General features: G+C 38.4%; 2 protein-coding genes across 4 annotated transcripts; one reads left to right on the top strand and one right to left on the bottom strand.

Annotated features, from left to right (window-relative positions):
- Positions 1 to 66: 66 nt before the first annotated feature.
- Positions 67 to 10,729, bottom strand: LOC116717700 (uncharacterized). Of its 2 annotated transcripts, none has more exons than XM_032559250.1 (7): positions 10,649 to 10,729; positions 3,785 to 6,335; positions 3,495 to 3,690; positions 2,875 to 2,973; positions 2,575 to 2,782; positions 2,363 to 2,479; positions 67 to 652 (listed from the first exon to the last, which is right to left on the bottom strand). In XM_032559250.1, the coding sequence occupies exons 2-7, from the start codon at positions 6,052 to 6,054 to the stop codon at positions 489 to 491; spliced, it is 3,054 nt and encodes a 1,017-aa protein (XP_032415141.1). In that variant the 5' UTR covers positions 6,055 to 6,335; positions 10,649 to 10,729; the 3' UTR covers positions 67 to 488. The 2 variants fall into 2 exon arrangements, with proteins under 2 accessions (XP_032415141.1, XP_032415140.1); XM_032559249.1 differs by lacking the exon at positions 10,649 to 10,729 and adding an exon at positions 8,352 to 9,576.
- Positions 10,730 to 22,474: 11,745 nt separating this feature from the next.
- Positions 22,475 to 26,399, top strand: ltap1 (lipid transport auxiliary protein 1). Of its 2 annotated transcripts, XM_032559540.1 has the most exons (8): positions 22,475 to 22,732; positions 23,316 to 23,437; positions 23,546 to 23,647; positions 23,741 to 23,849; positions 23,940 to 23,993; positions 24,070 to 24,236; positions 25,162 to 25,220; positions 25,333 to 26,399. In XM_032559540.1, exons 3-8 carry the CDS (start codon positions 23,585 to 23,587, stop codon positions 25,550 to 25,552), a joined length of 672 nt encoding a protein of 223 aa, XP_032415431.1. In that variant the 5' UTR covers positions 22,475 to 22,732; positions 23,316 to 23,437; positions 23,546 to 23,584; the 3' UTR covers positions 25,553 to 26,399. The 2 variants fall into 2 exon arrangements, with proteins under 2 accessions (XP_032415431.1, XP_032415430.1); XM_032559539.1 differs by lacking the exon at positions 23,316 to 23,437.
- Positions 26,400 to 27,087: the final 688 nt, after the last annotated feature.

Below are 27,087 nucleotides of genomic sequence, written 5' to 3'. Positions count from 1 at the left end.
CCATATGTCAATCAAAATAAAACAGGTTAATAGTCCTCTCTCTCTAGTAAAACTAAGAATACTTAATTTAATGAAAATATGTATTTATTAAAAATACATCAAAATAAAAGCAGTTATTCACAATAAAACACATTGCGTAAAAAACATTGTCAGATTTTTACATATTGACAACATTTTCTCTTTAAATGTTGGTTGGTTTTATAAATGTGTAACACATTGATACAATTTATTACACTAAACATCTCAGGCCTTGAGGTAGATTTACATGAAGACACATAATGGGAAAAGTGTACACCTTTGACCTGGTTTTAGACTTCCTTTGCTCATACCATCATGATGACTGTTCAACACATTCAAAGTCCCGACGGTTTTATTTTTAAAAGTTATTTTCCATGGCAGGATCCAAAGCCGTCAATTGTACAGCCTCTGAGTTTCTGGTTGGTCCACATTCTTTAAATTGTGAACAAGGTGAAGCATCAGTACTGTCCTCATAATTTCGTAACTTTAACTGGCCGTCGTAGCACCACCTCCACAGGCCCGGAGGCAAGAGTTTTAATGAAATTCCACACTTCCAGACGTCTCCTCCCCACCACGCTGAAGCCTTGAATTTCTAAAATCTCATCACCAGGGAACATCTTGTCAACAGGACCACCTGAAAGGATAAAAAAAAAACAATTTTACATACAATTTTCTGACAGTGGCTTTTTCAAAAAAGATGTAAGAAAAAATATTTTAACAGGAAGATGTCAATTAAAAGTTTTTTTTAAAAGCCTTACTAGCTTAGCTCATGCTACAAGCAAACAGGCATGGGACTGCTATTTCACTGTTTGTCTATTTAATATTTTGAATTAAAGCTGAACAGAAATTCACATATTATCTTTTATATTACACATATAGGGCAAGCTTCTAAATCATTAAAATTTTTAGACCCATATATCTAGTGTTGCACAACACAAAAGAAAGAAAACCAAAATACTTCCAACATACTCAATATTTTGACATACATAAAACTAGAAAAAACAAATGGTTTGATTGCAGGAGAAAACTACTGACAGATTAATTTGTGTCATCATGATTAAAATGTGAAAATGAACTGTCGCTTATGTCACTGCTCTTACACATACAGTGTAAGGACATATTTATGTCCTCAGATATGACTACTTTCTTGCTTTTTGGCCACACTTAAATGTTTCAGACCACCAAATAGTACATCAGATAAAGAAACCAGAGTAAATGCAAAATCCAGGGTATTTTTTTTTACGATTGGATTTATTAAAGGTAACACCCTCCACGTCAAAATACTTCAATCAATCAAACCACATTTATTGGATAAGTTCAGTATTAGGGGCTGCATAGTAAGTAGCACCACTGTTCCAGAACGCACATGTTCTTCCTGTGCATTTGTGGGCTCTCTCAATGGACTCTGACTTCCAAGAGTGACGGTGACATCTCGTCCAAGAAGTCACGAAAGAAACCAACATGTAAAGTTTTATTTGCATCAGTGAAGGTTAGTGTTCATGAGTTAGCACTAAAAATAGACTGGGAAATGTGTCCCTATAGAGTTTCAAGGACAAAACAACTCAAAACAAACAAAGTTCTGTCTTATATATATTTTTAAATATATGATTTTCCTGCACCCAAGGTTTGTAGCAAAATCCTGTGCAGGCTGGTGAGGCAAACGTGGGAGTTTTAAGAAGATGTTACAACAACCTTAAAACTAACAGTATTTCAGAAAAAGAGCATCACAGTCAAACACGTCGGGATCTTTATCACCTCTGAACCACGAACAGACGTTCTGTTCTCTACCATAAAAACCTGTGGGAGAATTTTGGTGCTTTGGTTAAAGACTTTCAGCTTAAGCACACTCTGTCTGCGTAGCAGGGCAATGATCAAGGTCAACACTAAATTGCAGCAATGGTTTTGAGGTCAAAGTCCAGACTTGTCCAAACTGGAATCTAATTGAGATGCTATGGCACAAAGCAAAGCTAGAAACCTGACAAGCTGGTGTTTACTTATAAAATCACAAGGTATACCCCTCTCATAATAATGCAGAAAGTTGCAAAACCTTTTAGGTTTTCTTAAAGACTTTTGGATCTATAAGACATGGCTGACTGTGTTTCTTACTTCTGAAACAAATTCTTAAATAATTTGATTTATGATATCATTTTCTCCATATGACCACAACTTACAGAGAGCTGTTACACAGCAATATAATATAATGTAATGTAACATAATGTAATAAAATATAATGTAATGTAATATGGTATGATGAAATTGAGGAACTTGCTAATAGTTTTTATTTAATAAGTGATATTGGTCTATTCCGCATAAATGGCACAAATAGTGTTTTTGTTGTTCTTACCCCGGAAGATCTTCTGGACGGTGAGTGGTTTGTTCCCTAGATTGGACCCTACACCTCCCATCAGGCTGAAACCCAGATCCACGCTGTTCTTCTCGAGTTGGATGCACACACGCTGGCCTTTAAAGTGTAAAAATTCACACATTGTACTTAACTTTAAGTTCCAATGTCAAAGACTTGCATGTTTAGACTCTTTGTAAAGCATTGCCTCTCACCTGTCTCATACTGAGTCTCTGACTGACTCAGGTCACCTTTCCTCAAGACCACCACTGCCATCTCTCTACTCTTCGCCCTTTTGAGGGTCCTCAGAGCCTCCAAGTGAGTACTTTTTGAAAAAGCAGTGCCGTTAATGGACAAAACATGGTCTCCCTCACTAATCGAACCCTCCTTGGCCGCAACGCCTGAGTTAAAAACCTTGTGAACCTGAAAGCAAAATAATGACACAGCAGAAAAATGAAGACATACAATGTCTTAACATTTACCATACGAGAAAGAGAAATGGGGGGTTTTCTTACAGTGACAGGTTTGTTTTGGTCTACACCCCCTGCCAGACTGAACCCAAGTCCTACTCCCACCTCCTTGTGCAGAACCACTACATGCACATCATCGTAGTCCTGCAAGACAGGCAAAAAAGAGAAAAAAGATTAGTGCCATGACACTTTTCATTCCAAAAACAAATGAAGTTTTGAAGAAAATTGTAAAATTTAAATGCAGAGTCCCTCAAGAAAATGTTAGTCTAACTTGAATGCACTGTCTTAACATTACACGCCTCAGAGTACATTTACACACTCACACAAGCTTTGCATACATGCCTTGCACATGCTACTGGAATGCAGATGGATCACTTTAGCATTCAGAGCTTTTTACTACAGAGGCCAATAGTTTGGTTGGAAACAAACAAATGGGAAACAATAGTTTCACCTTTCCTTCCTGAAATACACGAGACCAAATGTTTCCTATATGAGAGTACTAGACAGAAATAGTTTAGCTTTCACCACCTAAGAAAATGAAGATTTTTTTGCCTTAGTTACTGAAGTTGGACACAAACTGCAAATGATAACTGTTTTTTTTCAGTTATCATTTGTTTAAATCACTGGCATAAAAAGATAATAAAACAATTCTTCAACGTCTATACCTGTAATGTTTCGTCCCCTAGGTTCTTGACTTCCTCTACCAGCTTGTCGAGCTCATCAGTAGGAAGCAGAGAGACACAGGAAAAGGCAGAGACATCTGAGCTAAATGAGGCAGATCGTCGGCCTGGCAGCTGCCAATCATCGTTGTCATTATCTGATTCGACGTCAGTACCAGAGAAGTTGCACAAGTTTGAAAGACTGATACAGAAGGAGTGTGAGAAAAAAAACAAGTAAGTCACTTTAAGTACAACTTCCATGAAACAAGAAATCCAATAATTCAAACATAAGCTACCTGAGGCTGAAACTCCTGTTTTCTGACTGGCTCATGTTGCTGGTTATGGTCACCGAGGAATCCCCAGAGTCAGAGTCGTTTGAATCATCATCCTTCTGTGTGCTTTCATCATCATCCTCACACTCCCCCATGTATTCGTTCCAGTTTTTGTACTCTGGGTCCAGGCCGGCTATCCATGCATTCAGATCCAATAGCTGTTTCCTCCCTGTAGGTAATTCTGCTTTTACATTTGAATAGACGACATCCGACAAGTTGTTTTGGTAAGAAGTGTCAGGAGGGCGATCTAGGGACTCATTATCTTTAGTTTTTTCTTTGTCTGTTAAGAAAACGTCCAACTTGCTGGTCTGGGAAAAATCTGGCTCACTGGTCAGGGAGAGAATGACCGGAGGAGAAAGAGTAGAGTCTGTATCTTTAGCTTTGTCTTCTTGTCCAGTGACATGAAGGCTTGTGTTATCTGCAATGGGAAAGAAATCCTCTGGTTCTTCGACAGGTGAAAGAAATGGTGGGGTGTTCAGAGGGGTGTTTGTCGGAGTCTTGTCATCATCACTAACTGGTGAAAAAATTTGCCACTGTGGCCTTGGCTGCATGTCTGATGTATGTGTTAATGTCACAGTGTCTCTCAAGTTTGAGTCCTCGGAGAAAAGAAATCTGCTGCGCTTTTCCGCTCCTTCATTAAGAGGGATGTGCAAAGTTTTCTTGTGGCTGTAATATTGACCTAAATCTTTGGATAAGTTGTTTTTCCTTCTGTCTAATAAATTACCTGAATCTGTCTCTGACATTCTTGATTTGAATCCAAAGTCAACCAGTGATAAAGACTTCTCTGATGCAAACATCATCCTTTTTTCACTGCTTCCATCTGTCTTCGTCTCCCACTTATAGTTTCGCTCACCTATGTATTTTGCGGACCCACTCTTCTTAACCCCTTCTTGGCGTTGGCAGGGCTGTGCCTGTACAGACATACTTCGCCTTGGGATCTGGAATTCGCTTGCTGCTCTCTGTGTCAGAGCTTCAAATTGACTTATCTTATTTCTCACGCTGGCTGAAGAGGGGGCCGACAGAATCTCTGGAAGTTTTTTCCACTCTGGCGATGGCAGGGTGCCCTCACTTGGATTTGCATAAAAAATGTCATCTGCAATTCCACTCCTGGGTTTACTTTGTTGTTTTGTTCCTTCATCTCTTTCTTTGTTGCCCTTCTGGGCTTTACTTATTTCAGTCACGTCTGTTTTTTTGTCTTCTTGGTTGTACCTTCTTTGTGCAAGTATGGATCCTTCAAATGTTTGGGACTGTGCCATGCCAGTTCCAGTCCTGGCAGACCTAATTCGACCTGCAACTGTATTCCTGCTCCTAGCTCTATCCAAGGACTTTGTGCCCATTTCTATCGTCTCCCTCCTGTAACCATCTTCCTCTAAATACTTGCTACTTAACTCTTCTTGCCTACGTGTCTCTGTTGATCTCTCTTTGAGTTTGATTGTCTCAATAGAAGCTAACGTCTCAGAGCTTGGATGATTTTCTTCCTTTGGAGCCCAGATGGTTGCCACTTTTCTCACTGGACTGTAGTCATCACACGATGAGAACCGCCTGGGAAAGGTTCCCCCAACTGTTGTATCACCAGCAGATTCAAAGAGTTTCTGTATGCGTTCTTTGATGCTCTGCCCACCTTGGGGCCCTGACGGACAGTCAAGCCTCGAGGCAGGCCTGGACTCGGTCTTAAATCTGACAGGAAGTGTGTTGGCCTTACCGACTCTGTCTGCAAAGTCTTTGTGATTTACTGAGTGATTGTCTTCAAAGTAAGTAGGACTTGAGGAAGAAGTCCCACCTCTCTGTATTTTCTCAATTTCTGTCCTTTGTTCCTCGAAACCTCTAATTTCTGTTTTACCAAGCAATTTGGGTTCGCCAGCTGTGGTAGTCCTAGATAGACTTCTTGACTTTGATCTCAAGTCTAAACTCATACTTCTGCTTGGCAGGTTGCCTCCCCTTCCCTCTGTCCTGCCCAAGCCATGGAGTGCCAGGCTTCCTCCAACAACAGTCCCACTCTCTTGGGGGTTTCTCTCAACTGCATCACTCTGGTTGATGTCTTTCTGGTAGACAAAACCCAAGTCCTCTTTTGTGTTTGAACAATCGGTGTCATCAGCATTCTCAGCTGTCAGTCGCTTCCTTACCCCTGACCTACGAGTGAGACTGTAGGAAGGAGAGTTAGCTGAGCGGACAGTGAATCGCATACCCGTACTCTCTGGGATATCTTCACTTGTTGAAGGTGGGAGCAAGTCCATTGTTTGAGAGTTAAAAACAGAATTGTTTTTTTTATGAAATTTTGTTTCTCAAAAAGAAAAAAGTAGAAATTGGTGTTTGACAGATCCCAGTCTTTTTGAAGGACTTTTGCAAAAAAAGAAAAAAGAAAAAAAAAGGAAAAAGCTTATTTCAAAAATGAAATTCTCTGGATGTATCCCTAAATGTGGTTGACAATTAGATTGTCTTCTTTGGTTCCTCTTCTGAATTTGTTTTCTGAGACTTCAAATTTCAATTCACAGCTTCAGTGACATACTTCCAGGACCTGCCAAATATAAAAAGGTAAATTTTTAGTGTTCAGTGTTTATTATACATTTTGACGTGTATAGCAGAAACAGTCAAACAGGCTCACAGTGATCAATAAATATAGGATGTAACAGAGATGCTTTTACTAGAGAACAATTGAAGTAGCAAAAATATTGCTTTTTGTAATAGAAAATGACACTTTCCAATGTATTTTTTTGGAATGTGTCATTCCAATAAAGTATATAGAATTTGATGCGACAGACCACCCAAACTTGTACATATCTAGGAAGGAGAAGGGAAACGTCTCAATTTCTTTACATTTTCATTTTTTATGAATAAAAATATAAAATGCTTGGCAAGCAATTGTATCCTATTCTAAAACCCATAAATAAAATCAAACAAGAGCCTGCAGCAGTTACCTTATTAATAATGAGAGTATGTGTATATATAATTTGATTGCAGCATAAATAAAGATGTACTATTAAGATGAGGCTTTTTAAAAACAGTCAGCAAATAGCATCATTACTACCAAGGAGCACATCTAACAGATCCTTTCCTTTATGAAAGAGTTGGAAGACCAAGACCAGTGTTAGAGAAGTCAATACAGCAAACCTGTAGAGTAAACCAAATTTGAATATGTTCATCAACATGAAAAAACTGTGTGGCAGGAAGCATGATGATGGGGATGCTGTTCTTCAGCAGGATGACAAAAACTAGTCAGAGATGGATGGAGCTAAATACAGGGCTACTGAAAGGAAGTTGTATTTTTGTTACAGGACCATAATACAACCAGAGCTACCATTGAATGTTTTAGATCTAAGCATAATCATATGTTTGAATGGCCTAATCAAAGTTCAGATCTAAATCCAAACAGGAAATCTGTGACAAAACTTAAAAACTACTGTTACAGGCTCTCTCTTTTAAGTATGACTAAATTTGAGATATTTTGCCAACAACTTGAAGTTTTTTTTTTTTGTAGAGTTGGAAGAAACGTAACTCAAAAGCAAAAATTATTAAATACACATTAATTCCTGTGCTGGCCAAAATTTTCTGATTTGTATTTGTGAAGAAAACAAAACGACATCTTTTTTTTTTTTTTAACTTCCACTTCATTATTATGTGGAAACTGTGTTAGTATTTCAACAAAACTGTAATGTATGAAATTGTGTACATATTAAAGTTGTATGGATATTTTTACAGGCCACTGTAAAAAAAATCTATATTAACTGGTAGGAAAACATAAAAAAACGTAACTTACTTTGAACTTTTCAGTCTTCTAATATTACAATATTTTACTGCTTCACGACATTCTCCTCAAAGTAAAATAAAACACCCAATCCTTTACCAGTTCTCTGCTTTCGACACACACCATAATATCTGTTTATACAGCCAACAAGCTCAAGATAACCTGTTGGCTAAACCTGAACCAAAAACTGGAAAAACTCACCTTACAGCAATCCTACTCAGCTAAAAACAATGTTTTGATTCACTACCATAGCACCAGTCTCTATGCAATGTGTATCGGTCTCAGTGAGACAGTCAAACTAAGTGAAAAATCTTGTGCTAGTGGATTCATATACTTTAAGCAGACATAGCAACAACAGATAATGACAAAGCCACCCTAATTTCCATACAGGCCACTGAGAGAAAGATAATATTGCTGCCAGACAATGTCTTATCATTGACCTGAGTATAAAGCAGCAACATAACAGGCATTTCCAGCAGGTGAAACTATTCCAGAGCGATGACTGATAAGAAAAAAATCCAATAAATTATTCAAATATAAAGTCTAAAAACCGAAAGCACTATAACTTGTCAAGGTTTGAAGCATTTTAAGCTTATATTTCAGTATGTATTTTCTTAATAATGGACTTCAGAGGTGCTTTCCAGTGTAGGAGAGTCTGAGTGTCAGCTTACAGAAACACCTGTGCTGCAGGCTTCCTAAGCCTCCCATCTGTGTAACCTGGGATAAAACTTTAAACCTGCATTAATATAAAGAAACAAAGTTGCTTATTTACATAAACACCAACCGTACCTTCACAAAACGTGTCCTCTGATCACATCCCAAGCCATCATGTTGGTAGATGTGGACAGCGCTCAGCGGTGACATCAGCATCTAACTCCTCTCTTTGTTGCTCTTCTCTTTGCTTTGCATGATGGACTGAGTACAGTGACGCAAACCTGCTACACTGGTTTGTCTTCCTGTCTTGGCTCTCTAGCTTCCTCTCAGCTTCTCTCTCTGTCATTCTGTCTCCTCCCACTTTGCCATTGTTTTCCACCCCTCGCAGGGTAGCATTCCTAACTGCAGAGTGTAGTCCTCTGCATAGTCCAAATGAATTTGCTCCATTGTAGATTTCTTCTGATTTTCCACAAGTTATTTAAATGAACTTTGTCATCAACAAACATTTTTTTTCTTAATTGAGGGAAATAAGACATCCAAACAAACTTGAGCTTCTAACCCTAATAATTGGTTCGGAACCCTTGGCGGCAACGACTGCCATCAGCCCTTTGTGTTAAGTGCCAACCAGTTGCTGAGGAATTGATTGTTTAGCCACATTGGAGAGGTTTTAAGCATAGCAACCTGTTTCACACTATGGGATTGCAATTGGATTGAAGTCCAGACTTTAACTAGGCCACAAAAATACTGAATTTTGTTATTTGAACCATCCAGAGAAGGACTGTACTTAAATTCAGGTTCAGCCTGTGTGGTTATCTCAACCAAAATATTTTGCCAGGCAAAAACGATTGGTGTGACAAATGCTTTAAACACCTATTCACCAAAAACATCCTGCATCAAACATGAAGCATCAAGCAGTGTGTGATGCGTTCTGGGAAAATATGATTGGTGCTGTGACTAACGTCTGATTCTTGACCTGTTCAAGCCTTCAGATGTTGACATTTGCACCGGTAAATTGTGTTCTTTCCTTTTGCTTCTATACTCCTCTTCCTCTTTTAAGCACATAACTGCAATAATAAGCACATTGACAGTTACAACTGGATTTTCATTTATTGATCGACTGATATGTCTGTTGGATAGGTCTGATACGATAGTGTCCCAGCAACTTTATGTCATATAGTGTGACAGCAGCTTCTACAGCATCTCACTTGCACCATATGACACAATCAAGTCCGACATTATTTTTGAAATTTTAAAGTCTATGCTAGGCTTGAGGTCTTTTTCTCCCTTAGGATTTTCTGAATTCATGGCTCTACCAATTATGAGAAGCCATATAGATTCTAAAGTAGCAAGTAGCCCCATAATATTGTGTATCTGATATACAATATTATGATATACTATCATTACCACATTTGACTGTCAGCAAAATAAAACTGTCTTTTGTTGAAATGCTATTCATTTTTACAACTGAAATAGGATACACACCTTCCAAATGTTACACTTTGTTCTAACATTCCACATATTATTTTCTCAAAGATCTTGAGGATCATCAAGATCCCTTATGGAAAATGTGAGCTGGACCTCACAGTGGGTTTAGCCTCTGAACTCTGCCATATTGACCAGAATATTGAGGAATACATGTTGTTCTAGGCTCTGTTGTGACCTACCAGTTTGGAAAGTGTCACTTCATCAGGTCAGACCTGGGTGCTGCTAGGGCAATTCAACCAATTAATAATTAGACTGACAATCTAAAACATGTATTTGTCACTTTGCTGTTGTTCCACAGAAATTTCCCCATTGTGGGACAATAAAGGACATTTCTATTCTGTGTTTATTTGATTTCTACTCTACTCTATGTACACTTGACAAAGAAATGTGAACTGTATTTAACTGTGCAAACAACCTTTAAGTCTTTAAGGGGCAAATACTTCTTCAAATGACTGTTTGTGCACCTACCAACTAACTCAGTTCGGTTTGCTATGTTTACTTACAATCTACACATTCTTTAGACATCTTCAACCTATGAAATGTGACATCAGCATTTTAGCCTCCAGAGAAAGGAGAAGCAATTGTGACACTTGTGTGAAATGTGCATGATTGGCATTTCCCACAAGACGATAATTACATCCACCTCGACACAAGGTGAACAAAAGCAGAAACAATATATGAAAACACATCAACAGAGTACTCTTAAACTGAGCCGAAAGAACCAACAGGAATATTAATGTTTTATATGCAACTCTGATGTCATAGCTTCAACATAACCGTGTGTATAACAGACATATTGGTTGAAAAGCTTAGGCAGAGCAATGTTGATAAGATAGAAAGCACTACATTGCAGCTTATTAATATCCAGTTAGTAGGGTAGTGAGCAAACATGTTTTCTACAGAATCAAACACAAAACATCGATAGATTTAACATTAAATGCACTTACAGGATTTGTTGTAGACTTGGGGTGCGTCATCCTCCTGGGGCTGCTGTTTTGCATGCACCTGTTTCTCGAATTGTCTTCCGTTTAAACAAAGGAAACTGTGGTTGCTGCTGCTCTAAATATGAGAAGGCTTAATTTCTCTCAGAGTCTGTCAAACTAAGCTGAATTAAACTCTGTAATTTCAAGAAACCCTCAGTGTGTCTGCAGATGGATGCAAATGAAGGTCTGCCTTACTCAGGGCCACTGCTGCTTTAAATAGATTTTTTGATTTATGGTGTAGGACTCTAAATGTCAGAAGGATTGGAATTGGCTTTTTGAACAAAATAGAGCAAAACAAGGAAACATGGAGAATAAAAGGCAAAACAGTGAATGCTAGAAAATTAGATGAAACATTTTCACAAGATGATACATAAAAAGGGTTTCTTAATGTTTCCTAAAAGATTTCAGTCGTTTGAATGTGATTTGTCTGTTTCTTCAGTGAAGTGAAATCATCAGGAGGTGGCAGCAGACATCACACAGACAGAATACTGGACTAGGACAAATCACACGTCAGAGCCACATTGTGAGTGGCACTTTCTTTGAGCCAAAAGATGTGCCAGACGTTTGAGTATCAATGGTGTCATGTGAAACTGTGGGAATGAGTGATCTGGCTATGTGTGCCTTATTGTTTCACATTAGATATAAACAGTGATGGCATAGCTACTTTGAAAAAGTAACTTTAATCGAATTACTGATTACTTGATTTGGAAAGTAAAGTTACATTAAATGTAACTTTTTTAGTTACTTTCAGCAGCTGTTGACAATAATGTTTCACCACCTGTGAAAATTACACTGACCTATGCCAATATGTAATTGCAAGTTATTGTATGATGGTAACATCAACTATGTGTCTCTACTTATAAGGTTGAACTGAAGGGAAGATTGTTTAATGGTTACAACAGTACAAAAAAAAAAAAAACGAGGAGGCCGCTCAATCAGAAAGCGTGGATTTCCCGCCGTGCTTTCTGAGGGGAAATTACGGAGGGAAATCCCAAAATAACTGCGTGTGAAGCCAACGGGCAACTGATGGGACGGCACAATTGGTTCACAACTCCTCAGTCAGTTCAATGTCTCAACTATAAACATTTACTTTAATCTGTCTTTACTGTCACTGGTGGAAAAAAAAATCACCATTTAAAATAACCCATAGCCTAGTGGGGGGGAGGGAATAAAGCCTGGTAGCCCACCAGGCTGATAAAACACTGGGAGAAACTCTGACTTCTGTCTATAGCTCTGGTTGTAAGCGGGACCCTGTCCATATCACCATTTATAAATAGAAACATTCTGTGTTTATATTTCTAAGCGATCTTTGGGCTGCTCTTGGTCCTATCCCTCACCTAGGACCCGTTTGCCCCAGCAGACCCGACCCAAATGGAGGTACCAGGCCTCCGATGGTTCCTAGGATCACTGGGACACTCAAACCCCTCCACCACGATAAGGTGGCAGCCCACGGAGGGGAAAAAACAAAGCCAGAAACAGTTCCCTGCTCTGAACTGAACTGATCTGGAGAGAGGCCAGAAGGTGGCGCTCTGGTGTTTCTAACTAAACAATGAGTTTAGTTAGAAACTAAACCTTTTCTAACTAAAAAGTTTAGTTAGAAACTAAGCTTTTTGTTTTCTCATTTATTTTTCTCTCCATAGAAGCTACACCTGGTCTGGCGCTGATTAGCGGTGGTTGCTTCCTGGAGAAGGGCATTGGCTGACATGATGCGGCCATCAACTAACCGTTCTCCGTCTCCTTTTCATTTCCACAAACATGGAAAGTTCTCCTGATCAGTTGACCTGTTGTTGTGTCTCTCCTCTGTCTTCTCTCAGCTCCAGTCGGTCATGGCAGATGGCTGCTGGTACTGAGCCCAGGTCTGGTTCTGCTGGAGGTTTCTTCCTGGTTGAGGGGAGTTCTTCCTCTCCACTGTCACAACACGCATGCTCTGTATGAGGGACTGCTGTAAAGTCAACAACTCAACACAAGCGATTTGCTGTCGCCCCCTGCTGGTCAGATAGAGTGAATGCCATAAGTAATGACTCCATACAATCTGTTGGGTTTTACTTGGTACGAACTTTTTAAACTACTTTATAATTAAGTGAACCTAATGAATTGATAACTTGGATCAATAGTAATCTGACTAAATTGAAATGACTTTTTGTAAAATGCCTTGACGACGACATTGTTGTGAATTAACATTATAATTAAGCTTTTAACTTTTTGATATCTACTTTTGGGGTTTTGTATGTTTTGGTATCTAGTTTTGGGAGTTTGAATGTTTTGATATCTACTTTTGGGGGTTTTAATATTTTGGTATCTACTTTTGGGGTTTTGAACTTTCTTGTATTGGTTGTTGGGGTTTTTTGTTTGTTTTTCTATATTGTTTATTGGTGGGGCTCATTTGTTATTTTGAAAGTTCAATTTTATATATTTCCAATTCACAACAAATGTCATCTCAATGCACTTTGAAGTATTTTTAGTTCAATCACATGTACTCCAATTACTAGTACAATAAGCTCAGCTGATTATTAAAGTAGTTTAAAAAGTTTGTTCCAAACAAAACCCAGCAGATTGTATGGAGTCATTACTTACAGCATTCACTCCATCTGACCAGAAGGGGGCGACAGCAAATCGCTTGTGTTGAGTCATTGACTTTACAGGAGTCCCTCATACAGAGCATGCATGTAGCGACAGTGTAGAAAAACAACTACCCTCTACCAGGAAGAAACCTCCAGAAGAACCAGAACTGGGCTCAGTACCGGCAGCCATCTGCCATGACCGACTGGAGCTGAGAGAAGACAGAGGAGAGACACAACAACAGGTCAACTGATCAGGAGAACTTTCCATGTTTGTGGAAATGAAAAGGAGACGGAGAACGGTTAGGTGATGGCCGCATCATGTCAGCCAATGCCCCTTTCCAGGAAGCAACCACCGCTAATCAACGCCAGACCAGGTGTGGCTTCTACAGACAGAAAAATAACTGAGAAAACAAAAGCAATTGAAATAAATAATGTAGTAGAAACAGAAAATGACAAACAGCAGCATAAATACAGACAGATCACAATAAACCAGTCTAAGCCTTCTCATAATAAATGCCATAACCATGGTAACGCTAAAATGATGCAAGAACATTCTCAAAAATCAATATATATTAAATTCTAACACCGTTCTCTGTCTCCTTTTCATTTCCACAAACATGGAAAGTTCTCCTGATCAGTTGACCTGTTGTTGTGTCTCTCCTCTGTCTTCTCTCAGCTCCAGTCGGTCATGGCAGATGGCTGCTGGTACTGAGCCCAGGTCTGGTTCTGCTGGAGGTTTCTTCCTGGTTGAGGGGAGTTCTTCCTCTCCACTGTCACAACACGCATGCTCTGTATGAGGGACTGCTGTAAAGTCAACAACTCAACACAAGCGATTTGCTGTCGCCCCCTGCTGGTCAGATAGAGTGAATGCCATAAGTAATGACTCCATACAATCTGTTGGGTTTTACTTGGTACGAACTTTTTAAACTACTTTATAATTAAGTGAACCTAATGAATTGATAACTTGGATCAATAGTAATCTGACTAAATTGAAATGACTTTTTGTAAAATGCCTTGACGACGACATTGTTGTGAATTAACATTATAATTAAGCTTTTAACTTTTTGATATCTACTTTTGGGGTTTTGTATGTTTTGGTATCTAGTTTTGGGAGTTTGAATGTTTTGATATCTACTTTTGGGGGTTTTAATATTTTGGTATCTACTTTTGGGGTTTTGAACTTTCTTGTATTGGTTGTTGGGGTTTTTTGTTTGTTTTTCTATATTGTTTATTGGTGGGGCTCATTTGTTATTTTGAAAGTTCAATTTTATATATTTCCAATTCACAACAAATGTCATCTCAATGCACTTTGAAGTATTTTTAGTTCAATCACATGTACTCAAATTACTAGTACAATAAGCTCAGCTGATTATTAAAGTAGTTTAAAAAGTTTGTTCCAAACAAAACCCAGCAGATTGTATGGAGTCATTACTTACAGCATTCACTCCATCTGACCAGAAGGGGGCGACAGCAAATCGCTTGTGTTGAGTCATTGACTTTACAGGAGTCCCTCATACAGAGCATGCATGTAGCGACAGTGTAGAAAAACAACTACCCTCTACCAGGAAGAAACCTCCAGAAGAACCAGAACTGGGCTCAGTACCGGCAGCCATCTGCCATGACCGACTGGAGCTGAGAGAAGACAGAGGAGAGACACAACAACAGGTCAACTGATCAGGAGAACTTTCCATGTTTGTGGAAATGAAAAGGAGACGGAGAACGGTTAGGTGATGGCCGCATCATGTCAGCCAATGCCCCTTTCCAGGAAGCAACCACCGCTAATCAACGCCAGACCAGGTGTGGCTTCTATGGACAGAAAAATAACTGAGAAAACAAAAGCAGTTGAAATAAATAATGTAGTAGAAACAGAAAATGACAAACAGCAGCATAAATACAGACAGATCACAATAAGCCAGTCTAAGCCTTCTCATAATAAATGCCATAACCATAACGCTAAAATAATGCAAGAACATTCTCAAAAATCAATATATATTAAATTCTAACACCGTTCTCCCTCTCCTTTTCATTTCCACAAACATGGAAAGTTCTCCTGATCAGTTGACCTGTTGTTGTGTCTCTCCTCTGTCTTCTCTCAGCTCCAGTCGGTCATGGCAGATGGCTGCTGGTACTGAGCCCAGGTCTGGTTCTGCTGGAGGTTTCTTCCTGGTTGAGGGGAGTTCTTCCTCTCCACTGTCACAACACGCATGATCTGTATGAGGGACTGCTGTAAAGTCAACAACTCAACACAAGCGATTTGCTGTCGCCCCCTGCTGGTCAGATAGAGTGAATGCCATAAGTAATGACTCCATACAATCTGTTGGGTTTTACTTGGTACGAACTTTTTAAACTACTTTATAATTAAGTGAACCTAATGAATTGATAACTTGGATCAATAGTAATCTGACTAAATTGAAATGACTTTTTGTAAAATGCCTTGACGACGACATTGTTGTGAATTAACATTATAATTAAGCTTTTAACTTTTTGATATCTACTTTTGGGGTTTTGTATGTTTTGGTATCTAGTTTTGGGAGTTTGAATGTTTTGATATCTACTTTTGGGGTTTTTAATATTTTGGTATCTACTTTTGGGATTTTGAACTTTCTTGTATTGGTTGTTGGGGTTTTTTGTTTGTTTTTTTATATTATTTATTGGCGGTGCTCTTTTGTTATTTTGAAAGTTCAATTTTATATATTTCCAATTCACAACAAATGTCATCTCAATGCACTTTGAAGTAATTTTAGTTCAATCACATGTACTCCAATTACTAGTACAATAAGCTCAGCTGATTATTAAAGTAGTTTAAAAAGTTTGTTCCAAACAAAACCCAGCAGATTGTATGGAGTCATTACTTACAGCATTCACTCCATCTGACCAGAAGGGGGCGACAGCAAATCGCTTGTGTTGAGTCATTGACTTTACAGCAGTCCCTCATACAGAGAATGCATGTAGCGACAGTGGAGAAGAACAACTACCCTCTACCAGGAAGAAACCTCCAGAAGAACCAGAACTGGGCTCAGTACCGGCAGCCATCTGCCATGACCGACTGGAGCTGAGAGAAGACAGAGGAGAGACACAACAACAGGTCAACTGATCAGGAGAACTTTCCATGTTCGTGGAAATGAAAAGGAGACGGAGAACGGTTAGGTGATGGCCGCATCATGTCAGCCAATGCCCCTTTCCAGGAAGCAACCACCGCTAATCAACGCCAGACCAGGTGTAGCTTCTATGGACAGAAAAATAACTGAGAAAACAAAAGCAGTTGAAATAAATAATGTAGTAGAAACAGAAAATGACAAACAGCAGCATAAATACAGACAGATCACAATAAACCAGTCTAAGCCTTCTCATAATAAATGCCATAACCATAACGCTAAACTAATGCAAGAACATTCTCAAAAATCAATATATATTAAATTCTAACATTTAACACTGAAATTGGAAATCATTTTACATGTCTAAAATAAATAAAAACAAAACTTATTATGAAGTCTCTAAACAAAATTATCCATAAAACAAGAAAATAAAACAATGGCTGCTTGAGGTCAAAGAACCAGACTGAAGACTTATCCAGTTTTTGGTAAAAAGAAAAAAAAAAGATAAACTGAAGTCGCTTTGATAAATGTTTTAAGTTCAGTCATTTTCCTCTGTGTGCTGATGGGGGAGATGAATGACGAAATCCAAGACAAAAACAGAGATGATCCAGGAGGTTTCCTGCAGCACAACAGGACAGAAGAACAGGACAGAAAGACAACAAGTCGGGTGCAGTTTTACGGTCAAACCGCATAACTCTGAAATCATCACTTTTCAAAAACTCAAAAGACCTCTTAAATGACTTTGTTAATAATCTTTATAATGGATTCCATACACATATTTGACTAAAGAATCCAAGTTTGGTTGGTTAGTTTTCACACCTTTACCCGTCGGTAGGGTTCATTTTCGCACAAACCTGACTGAAGGGAAATTAACCTCTTGCCCGTCGGTAAGATTCGTTTTCGCACAAACCTGACCGAAGGGCAACAATTCCCTTACCCGTCGGGAGGGTTTGTTTTTGCACAAACCCGACCGAAGGGCAACTAATCCCTTACCCATCGGTAGGGTTTGTTTTCGCACAAACCCGACCGAAGAGCAACTAAATCCCTTACCCGTCGGTAGGGTTCGTTTTCGCACAAACCCGACCGAAGAGCAACTAAATCCCTTACCCATCGGTAGGGTTCGTTTTCGCACAAACCCGACCGAAGGGGAACTAAATCCCTTACCCGTCGGTAGGGTTCGTTTTCACACAAACCCAACCGAAGGGTAACTCTTAACCCTTTGGTACCCTGTTGGGTTTGTTTTCGCACACCCGGCCGAATTGTGTGTGAAAACAAACACCGAACCCACAACCTTTTATTACGTTTTGGTTACCCCTTTTTGGTAACCAAAAGGATTTTGGTTACCCTTTTTTAACCAAGACCACAACTCCTACATTTCAAATATCCTACCGTGTTTTTCTTGCGTGAAGCTTTGTGCATGGAATGCATCGACCCCTTCGTTGTACTCGCTTGTTGCTAAAGTCCTTGAACTCATCCGATGACTTCATAGCCTTGAGGAGTGGCTACCGGAAGTACCAAACCACATTTCCTGGCGTTGTATTCACATTCCTACCTTTCACAGTCCGAGGCCATCTGGTGTCTTCAGAGTCGTCGTTCCATCTCAACAAAAGCTGTTGATCGGCTTCCATATCTTCCCGGTCCATATACCATAGCTTCCCGGTCCATATACCATGTCCATATACCATAGCTTCCCGGTTTATATACCATGTCCATATACCATAGCTTCCCGGTTTATATACCATGTGGTGTTAAGAAGGCCTTAAATTCTCAACCATGAGCTCAAAACTATCATTCACCACCATAGACACTGAAGATGCATGTGGTGGCAGGGGAGAAAAAACTTCCCTTTAACAGGAAGATTTACCAAAAAACCAAACTGCAGTTATCAAACATTGATTAAAAGTTATGTGAGCTGAAGCAGAGATTCATACTGAAGACATATGCTGTGTCAGTGGATAGGAAAAACTTCCCTTTAACAGGAAGAGTTTCCAAAAAAGACTTCCCTTTAACAGGAAGACTTTCCAAGAGAAAACAAGTGAACAATGCACTAGGTAAGTAAGCTTAAGCAATGTCTCCTACTAAGGATTCATGTGAAAAGACTTTCCAAAATAAGGTTAATATTGAACCAATTATTTAAATTGGTTAAAAGTTAAGCTAATGCAACAAGTCGTACTGAGGATCCCATCTGGTGACAGTGGAGAGGAAAAACTTTCCTTTACAGGAAGACTTTCCAAAAAAACTAAACACTGCACCAATTTAAATTTGTTAAGTAAGCTCAGTCAATGCCTCATAATCAACATGCATGTTGTGACAAGAGAAAGGACAGACTTCCCTTTAACAAGAAGACGTTCCAAAAAATAAAATAAAATAAATACCGGTTATCAAACATTGGCTAAAAGTTATGAAAGTTTAAGCAATGCCTCACGTTGAGAATACATGTAGTGACAGTGGAGATGAAAAACTTCCCTTTAACAGGAAGACTTTCCAAAAATAAAACCTTCCCTTTAACAGGAAGACTTCCAGAAAAAATAACACTGCACCAATTAAATAAATTCATTATAAATAAGCTTAAGCAATGCCTCCTACTGAGGATCCACGTGGTAACAAGAAAGGAAAAACTGCCCTTTAAGAAGAAGATTTTCAAAAAGAAAGACTTCCCTTTAACAGGAAGACTTTTAGAATAAGGTTGATACTAGACCAGTTATTTAAATTGGTTAATAGTTAAGCTAAAGCAATGACTTTTACTGAAGATCCACCTGGTGACAGTGGAGAGGAAACACTTCACTTTAACAGGAAGACTTTCCAAAAATGAAGACTACCCTTTAACAGGAAGACTTTCCAAAATAAGGTTAACACTAGACCAATTATTTGGTTAAAAGTTAAGCTAAAGCAATGACTTGTACTGAATACTGAATATTCATCTGGTGACAATGGAAAGGAAAGACTTCCCTTTAACAGGAAAACTTTCAAAAAAAAAAATAATGATTAAACACTATGAATTATTTAAATTCATTAAAAGAAAAGTAAGCTCAAGCAAGGCATCCTACTGAGGATGCAAGTTGTGACTGTGGAGAGGAAAAGCTTCCCTTTAACAGGAAGACTTTCCGAAATGAGGCCAACACTGCACCAGTTATTTTAATTGGTTAACAGTTAAGTAAGCTAAATCAATGCCTCATATTTAGAATGAATGTAGTGACAGTGGAGAAGATAAACTTCCCTTTAACAGGAAGAACCCTCCAGCAGAGCCAGACGTTGGCTCTGTATGAAAGACCATCTGTCACTACCCCCAGGGGATTTGAAAGGACAGAATAAAGAGAGAGACAGAAAAAAAGAGCTGCTCCAGGAGTGTTTCTATAGGAGAAAAGAGCATTAGTTGTAGTAGAAGCTGTTTTGGTTTCTTTATCTAGGAGAAAAAAAAAAAGTTATTTGCAACAAAAGGTCCGCCAGTTGCTTAGTCTAGGAGAAAAAAATGGGTTAAAACAAACTTAAACGCTGAAGGTTAGGTCCAACTCGATCCTCTTCAGAAGGAAGTTCAGATGGAGTTCAGCTGAAAAGCTGCAAATAAAAGATGGTGGATTACAGTGTGACCATTACCTCTGTGACCTCCGGCCTGCAGCTCCAGGAGATCTGTCTGTTGTCTGTCATCATCGTCGTCCAGAAAAAATGAAGTCAAATGACGAAATTGCACGAGGCCACGCGTTGTTTCGGCATAAAAACGAATCGGTTTTCACGTTTAAATTGAACGTAAATTAAATTTGTTTGAGTTATTGAATTATTAAAAGTATGGACAATAAATTTCAAACTATATATTAAATAGGTACAAAAAATAAAAAATGTATGTATGTTGAAATAAAAAGACCTTATCTTCACCCAAAAACACATTTGATATTCATTGGAAAGATAAATATTATCCTAATGCAGCTATACTAATGTCATCATAGACACATTATATTAGTACTAATAAGTAGGTATGGTATAAAGTTTTATTAGTGATATTTACAAAGCCTAAGCTGAATCACTTCTTACAGCCTCTAAACTGTATTTGCCAAATCCTTGGCCTTCTTTCTTTCACATCATAACTGAACTTTAAGCCAGGAACTTCAGATTGTAGATATCAGAGTCTAGTTACACCTAAACCTCCACAGGTCAAAAGACCACAGCAAAAGCTTCAAACAATACTAAAAACCCCATAGACTGGAGGATTTGCAGCAGCAGAATCCTTCTCAGCTCATTGACTCTCAGCAGAGAATCAAACCAAACCAGCACACCAAGAGGCCTAGCGTTGGCCTTCAACAAACAACATTAGCATCAGCAGCGTAGCAAAACCCGCAACAGCTCCTACCCTGAGTTGTCTTCTGGATCCGCCATTGGAACAGTTCTTTGACTTAACCAACCTTTGATGGGTCGGGCGGATCAGCCAGGCACCTTGTAGGGAGTCCTCAGCTTGACGGAAGCGATCCTCAACTTCATTGAAGGGAATCCTCAGCTTGATTGTAGTAAATCCATAATCGATCAACTGCTAGCCATCCTCAGCTTGATTGTAGTACATCCATAATCGATCAACTGGTAGCTCCAGATGCCATTATATCTCATTCAAATGTTTCAGGGACGCCAGCAACCAAACAAACCGCCGCTGAGAGGCCATGGTCGGGTCTCTCCTTGTGTGCTGCTCTGTTCAAACACAAAAAATGGCTTCACTAACGTCATCGGTGGAAAAAGACAAACAACTTACAATAAGGTTTCCGAAAAATAACTTACCGTATAACCAACGAAGCGATTTCAAGTATAGCGCTCCCGCGGCCTACTTGCCATCACTGCGGTCTGCTAGTAGGTCAAGTACAAGGCCTCAAACTAGGCCTCGATAAACACTGACACGATTTCAATCGGATCCACAAAAGTTTCAGTCATAAGGCTGGGCGTCCACTCGCATTCCGCTTCTTGGGAGATCATAAAATATCATTTTTAATCCAGGTCCCAAAGTTCAAGAGCATCAGAGAGTTTCGTGTCTCCGTGCAGCCAGGTGCTAGCAGGATCTTTTTAAAACGCTCAGGTAGAAGGTGCGACATATTTTTATCCAGGATGGCGCATGCGCGTCACTCTCATTAATAACAAAAATGGCGCCATAGCCACTGTTACCAGATTTGACATTTTCCAGTCCAAACACAAGGTAAAACTAAACCTGTAAAACCTGCCCAACTACAAACATGCAGTACGAATCTAAACCTCTAATAAAACTCATGTTAATAGCACTATATATTTTATTCATAATCTATCCCTAATATATTTTTAGAATAATTTAGAGAAACAGCAAAATGTTATATTTATTTTTTTTATAATGTAGGACTGACGATTTTTTTGAGTTTTCAAAATGTACATTTTTCTCAGAACTAATACAGTTCAATTTAGAGAAACAGTAAAGATGTATACATATATATAATAATTATTTACTTTAATTATTTACGCGTTAGCGACATCACTGGACATAAAGCGAAGAAAAATATGGTGTTACGAAGGACACAAGTATTGTTTTTCCAATCAGAGGTTTTGCGAACTGCCGCCCATAAATAGGAAATGTCTACAAAATACATTTGTGTTCTTAACAAATGAAACCAATGTACTGTTTTTTTATAGTTTAAATTCTAAGTAGCTTAAGACGATGTAAATCTAAAAGCATAAAGTACACACTTTTACTAGCAGTTCGTTTTAATAGAAGTTGGGTAGATTTGCCTGATATAAAAGCTATATAATCTTCAGGATTAGCTAAGTAAAGAAATTAATCTTTTATTTTTCTAGTAAACAATGTATTTAAGAGTTAAACTTGGTCATCCAAAGCTATCCCTTTTTCGTCAGGCAGCATCTACGTCGGTAGACGAATTTAATTTACTTCAAGAATGGGCGAGGGCTTTTGAAATGAAAAGGTTACTCTTATGTTGTTCCACAAAAAATGGGCACTATTGCCGTGAAAAGCAATAGTGAAATGCATTTGAGTACCTGAGCGAATAAAGACATAAACTGTTTTAGGTTAGCTTGAAATGATCAACATTGGCATAATTTTAATATTCAGTATATCCCTGGAGTTGGAATTTCTGTCAGAATCTTCCTCTTTACGGTACAACGTCAGTCACGTGACTATTGCGGAAGTCAACAAAGGAGGCAGGGAGTGTAGCGACCGGAACCTTCCTGATGTTTGGTACTTTTTAGACATTTTATAATGTATTTTTTAAGCGGAAACATAGAGGAAGCCTCAGATCGAATGAAGATAAAAGTATTAATTTACTGAGAGACGATTTTTAGCTGCTTAATCTGAAGAAGAACAAATTTTAATAATGGATAAAGACAATTATGGAGCCTCAAAAGTGAACGTGTTTCTTGTTTTGACTTACGGCATTTTGGTGAGTTTCATGATTTCTGTTGGTTTGTTTAAGTTTTAACCAGATAAAACATATCTGGTTCAAAAAGGTCTGAATGAAAACATGAACATGATCTAGTTGCATTTATTTATTCCGAATCTGCTGCTACTACTTTAGTCAGCTGCTTAGCAAACATGTTGCTTGTGACTTGTTAACTGGATCTGCTTTAGTTTGCACAACAAACTAAAGGCTGTTTTTGGCTGCAGGAAGTATTTCTGATCTAGCAGATTTTACTTCTCAATAAGAAGTGCGCAACAACAGGTTACTATATACTTTAATGCAGCCAGGAAAAATTGTTGCATCTCATTAGAATGACTTTAAATTTTAGGACCAGTGTAACACAATATTTTATCAGTTTTCACCGTGGTTTATCATACCGGCATTTGGCCCATGCTTTGCTATCAATGGTGTTTCATTTGCTTGCTAAGTGTTAGTCAATATCAACTATTTAATTTATGTTGCTGTAATACCACCTCCGTTTAAGTTAAATTATCTTCTGAAAAGAAAACTTATAATACAAATAACTGGCTCAAAATTCTTTATTTTATGTCTTGTTATGAGACAGTTTTCTGCTGGGAAACTCCCATTACTACAGACAGACTGATAGGGTCAGCTGCCCACATCAAGAAAAGGAAAGTCCATAGTTTCAGTGTCCCAGCAGGACAAACCTGTTCAACTGTCAACAAGGTGGACCTGCATGTCTCGAGGCAGATGGTTTTATTGTTCTGGCTAAGCATTGTATATCCATACATTTGTAAGAAGAGTTTAAAATGACTGTTTTATTCTTCTACTTAGGTGTTTGTTTTGCTGTTCATCTTTATAAAAAGACAAATTATGCACTTTGCCATTAAGTCTCGAAGAGGACCACATGTTCCCATTGGCCACAATGCTCCAAAGGTGGAACACACACACACACACATCACAAGCTTGATCCTGTAAAGTATTTTAGTTGTTAATCTACCAGTTTAATGTGTTTTGTTGGTCTTGTAGGAGCTGAAACAAGTAATTGAAGCCAAATTGTGCGAGGTCCAGAAAATCCACTTTGAGCCCCGTCTGTTGTCCCCAGCTGATGACCGACTAACACAGAGACGACAGTCTGGTCAGAGCGTACAGAGCCTGCACATAAGCACTGCAACCATCAGGAATAATACCACTGATAGAAATGTGTTTTGTGTGTTTATGTTTATAGGTTCTGATGACTATCTGTACAGGATGAAAGCACTAGACGCTGTCCGGGACACTGGTAATATCAGTTCTTTCTGTACTTGCAAGAGAAATAATCCCATCTCAAATCAACATATTTCCGTTGATTTCTTTAGATTTTCCTTTCCGTGAACTGGGTGGCACTCCCACCGCTGTGACGGGAAAAACATTTCGGACCTGGCTGCTGCAGCTGCGAAATTCCCACTGCATGCTTAGAGACAAGCAGAGCTCTCTGATAGACACAGTGTTAGATGGCTACAACAAAGCACGCCATGGGGCCGAGGTCAGCAGTTTCTCTCATCTACTACATTAATCTGAATTGCGTTACCATCAATGATATGATGCAGTGTGTTTTGCTACAACAGGAAACCAAATGATAAGTATTTTGTCTGGATTTATAGAAAAGACATGTAGAAACTTTTCATGCTTTACATTCTTCCTGATATAATCATTGTACTTTTATCAGGCTGAAAATTTATGGTTGAATGCAGTGGTGGGTAAAGTATGCAAAAATTGTACTTGAGTAAGAACTACTTCAACATATTTTTCCTCAGGTTAAAATAAGTTAAAAAAAAAATATTTGCAAAAAATGCTATAGAAGTACTCAGTAATTGATTATAACATTTAATTCAAATTTTAAAAATGTCAGACCAAAATATAAAGTTATGTTCAAGTTCTAGTATTTTCAAGACTAAAATGAAAAACATAAACCAAATAAATCCAAAATATTAACATTTTCCAAATATTTTTTTCCAGTATAAAACTTTGAAACTAGTGGGTAATAGAGCTGCACAATATTAGAAAATGTTGCCATAGTGATGGTAAAAAGCGTGACAACTACACACACCACCTCTTGTTAAATGTGCACATAATGCTCTTGGTTCTCATCCACAATCATCCTTTGTTAAACAAGAGTTTTCTCATAGTTCTGCAAAAGCCAAACCTTTGTTTTCTTTCTAGTGTGTTTTTAGTAATTTTAGTCAAATGTGAAGCATTGTGACTTCTTCAAGGTGCTCTGATGATTTCTTCAATCTGTTTGGAGTTGTGCAGCAGTTATGGTGAAACACATTCACAAAGTGCTGTCATAGAAGCATTTTGTGCAAACCTCACTTATCAAACTACAGTGAATTTCTGTCCGTAACGTTGAGGACCGAGTAGTACATGATGGATTCAGTTTTCTCTGATGTTCTACCTGTTTGTGTCCTCAGGCTTTTGGAGAAGCAGAGTTCATCAAGTACCAGGAAGCTCTAACTGAGCTAGCCGCTATGTAAGGAATCACGACCCTTCCCCACACTGCTCCTTCCCAGATTTAGTGTTAATCCCAACACGGAATGCCAATTATGCAGTAAGCAATCTGCTTTTCTGTTCTGTTGCTTCAGCGTGAAGTCTCGCGGCAGCACACTGAGCCAACACCACCAGACTGCAGCCAGAGACCTGACCGGCACCACCGAGCCCAGCAGCCCTTCCTCCTGCTCCTCGTCCCCCACCCAAACCACCTACCTCACATCTGCAGCGCAGCAGCGCAGCAAGAGGCCCAGGAACTTCCTGGAGCTGAAGAACTTCAAAGATAACTACAACACGCTAGACAGCACGCTCTGAAATTATTATGGATCTGTTCAAAGGAAAAAGTTTTAAGTTATATACTACTGTCTGTAATCCCAGTGCCTCGCTCACTGTCACCTGACAGTATCAGATTAAACACACTGCCTTCTTATTATGACGTGCACTGCAGAACACTGCATATCAGACTACTGATTCAAACACTGCTATTTGCCTACGTGTGGCACCTTTTCTATTACTGCATGTAAACTGTAAGTGCTAGAATATAACTGATAGTAAGCAGGGTTGACTTGACCAAAACAAAAAAAATTATAATGCTTATGCAACAGCATAGGACAATCAGTATTTATTGCACAATGTATTCACCTATGCAGATATGTTCAAATTAACCACCTAAGTGTATAAAATAATAGTTAATAGCTATGAAATAAACTACTGTATGTGCATTTTTCTATCATGAAAGAAAACACTGTTTATGCCAGTAATTTTTATGTTTATGTATGTTTCTATGTTGTTCCTTTGAGCCATATATATATATTTTTTACTTCCTTTAAGCCTTTTCTTACAAAAGCCATATAATTCAGGAACTGTATTGATTAAGTGCCTCTTTTTTGATCAATTATCTTTATTGACCAGTATTTTAGTGTTTTAATATGTGATGGGGTTGAGGTATGACTTCAGGGGAAGACTGTTAACTGTTTAGTCTTACAAATTAGCCTGCTGATATGAGAAGCATCTATTTTTTAATTGTTAGACTTATCTAAGTTTGAGTACTTTTTATTTCTTGTGGTGCTTATGAATACATGCTGCCATGCAAAAAAGGCAATACTGTCATGTTGCACAATATGCTTAACATAATAAACAGTAAATTCTTAACTGAAATATTCATTTCTTGCCATCTTCTTTTGTTATAGAGTCTGCACAATTTCAAAATGCAGAATGACACATTTCTCTCAAACACAAACATTGTTACAAAGACTTTAAAGTCGTTCAGTGAATTTGTTGTTGTAGAGGCAGCAGCATTCTACTTGTCACAGCAAGTAGGAAGCAACTTCCTGCCTCAGAAAAGATGTAGTTTCGTAATTAATCTGTGTATGTATTCTTAAAGACATTTCTCTTTCAAAAATAAATGTCGTTTATAAAGTGTCTGAAAAGATTTTAATCAAAAAGTATTTATAAATACTACTTCCAATTGCATGTAAGTTACTACTTTAAAATATTCCAATATAAAAAATTTTATCTATATTGAAAATGAATAGAAAGAGTAAATAAGACACAGATCCGGGTTAATTTATCCTCAAATTTTACTCCCAATTCGTACTAGAAATCATTAAACGGGTGCAGAGGTATTTTTGCAATGTTTGAGTTTGTCATAGTAGCATTTTGTAGTGAGAGAAGTGTCCAGCAGAGGTCGCCCTCATCATTTTAATCTACCAGTGTGACTGGACTGAAGAAGGAGCATCGCCACAAATTCCGATTCCTCACAGGGAGTTTTCATTTTATCTGTAGGACGTCTCTTTGAGGAATTTAAATATTTTCTTTTGCCAGGATTTTTTTTAGTTTCTAGCTAACAG

The sequence above is a fragment of the Xiphophorus hellerii genome, chromosome 3, assembly GCF_003331165.1.
Source record: "Xiphophorus hellerii strain 12219 chromosome 3, Xiphophorus_hellerii-4.1, whole genome shotgun sequence".
Lineage (NCBI taxonomy): Eukaryota > Metazoa > Chordata > Actinopteri > Cyprinodontiformes > Poeciliidae > Xiphophorus > Xiphophorus hellerii.
Note: the sequence above shows the minus strand (reverse complement) of the source record. Positions and strands in the feature narration are given on the sequence as shown.

Excerpts from the sequence above, each read along its gene's own strand:
- LOC116717700 (XM_032559250.1), bottom strand. The coding sequence starts at position 6,054 with ATGGACTTGCTCCCACCTTCAACAAGTGAAGATATCCCAGAGAGTACG. Across the intron at positions 3,691-3,784 it reads AACAGGAGTTTCAGCCTCAG|TCTTTCAAACTTGTGCAACT; the intron begins GTAGCTTATGTT and ends CTTCTGTATCAG. Across the intron at positions 653-2,362 it reads CGTCCAGAAGATCTTCCGGG|GTGGTCCTGTTGACAAGATG; the intron begins GTAAGAACAACA and ends TTATCCTTTCAG.
- ltap1 (XM_032559539.1), top strand. The coding sequence starts at position 22,667 with ATGGATAAAGACAATTATGGAGCCTCAAAAGTGAACGTGTTTCTTGTT. Across the intron at positions 24,237-25,161 it reads AAGCACGCCATGGGGCCGAG|GCTTTTGGAGAAGCAGAGTT; the intron begins GTCAGCAGTTTC and ends TTGTGTCCTCAG. Across the intron at positions 25,221-25,332 it reads CTAACTGAGCTAGCCGCTAT|CGTGAAGTCTCGCGGCAGCA; the intron begins GTAAGGAATCAC and ends CTGTTGCTTCAG.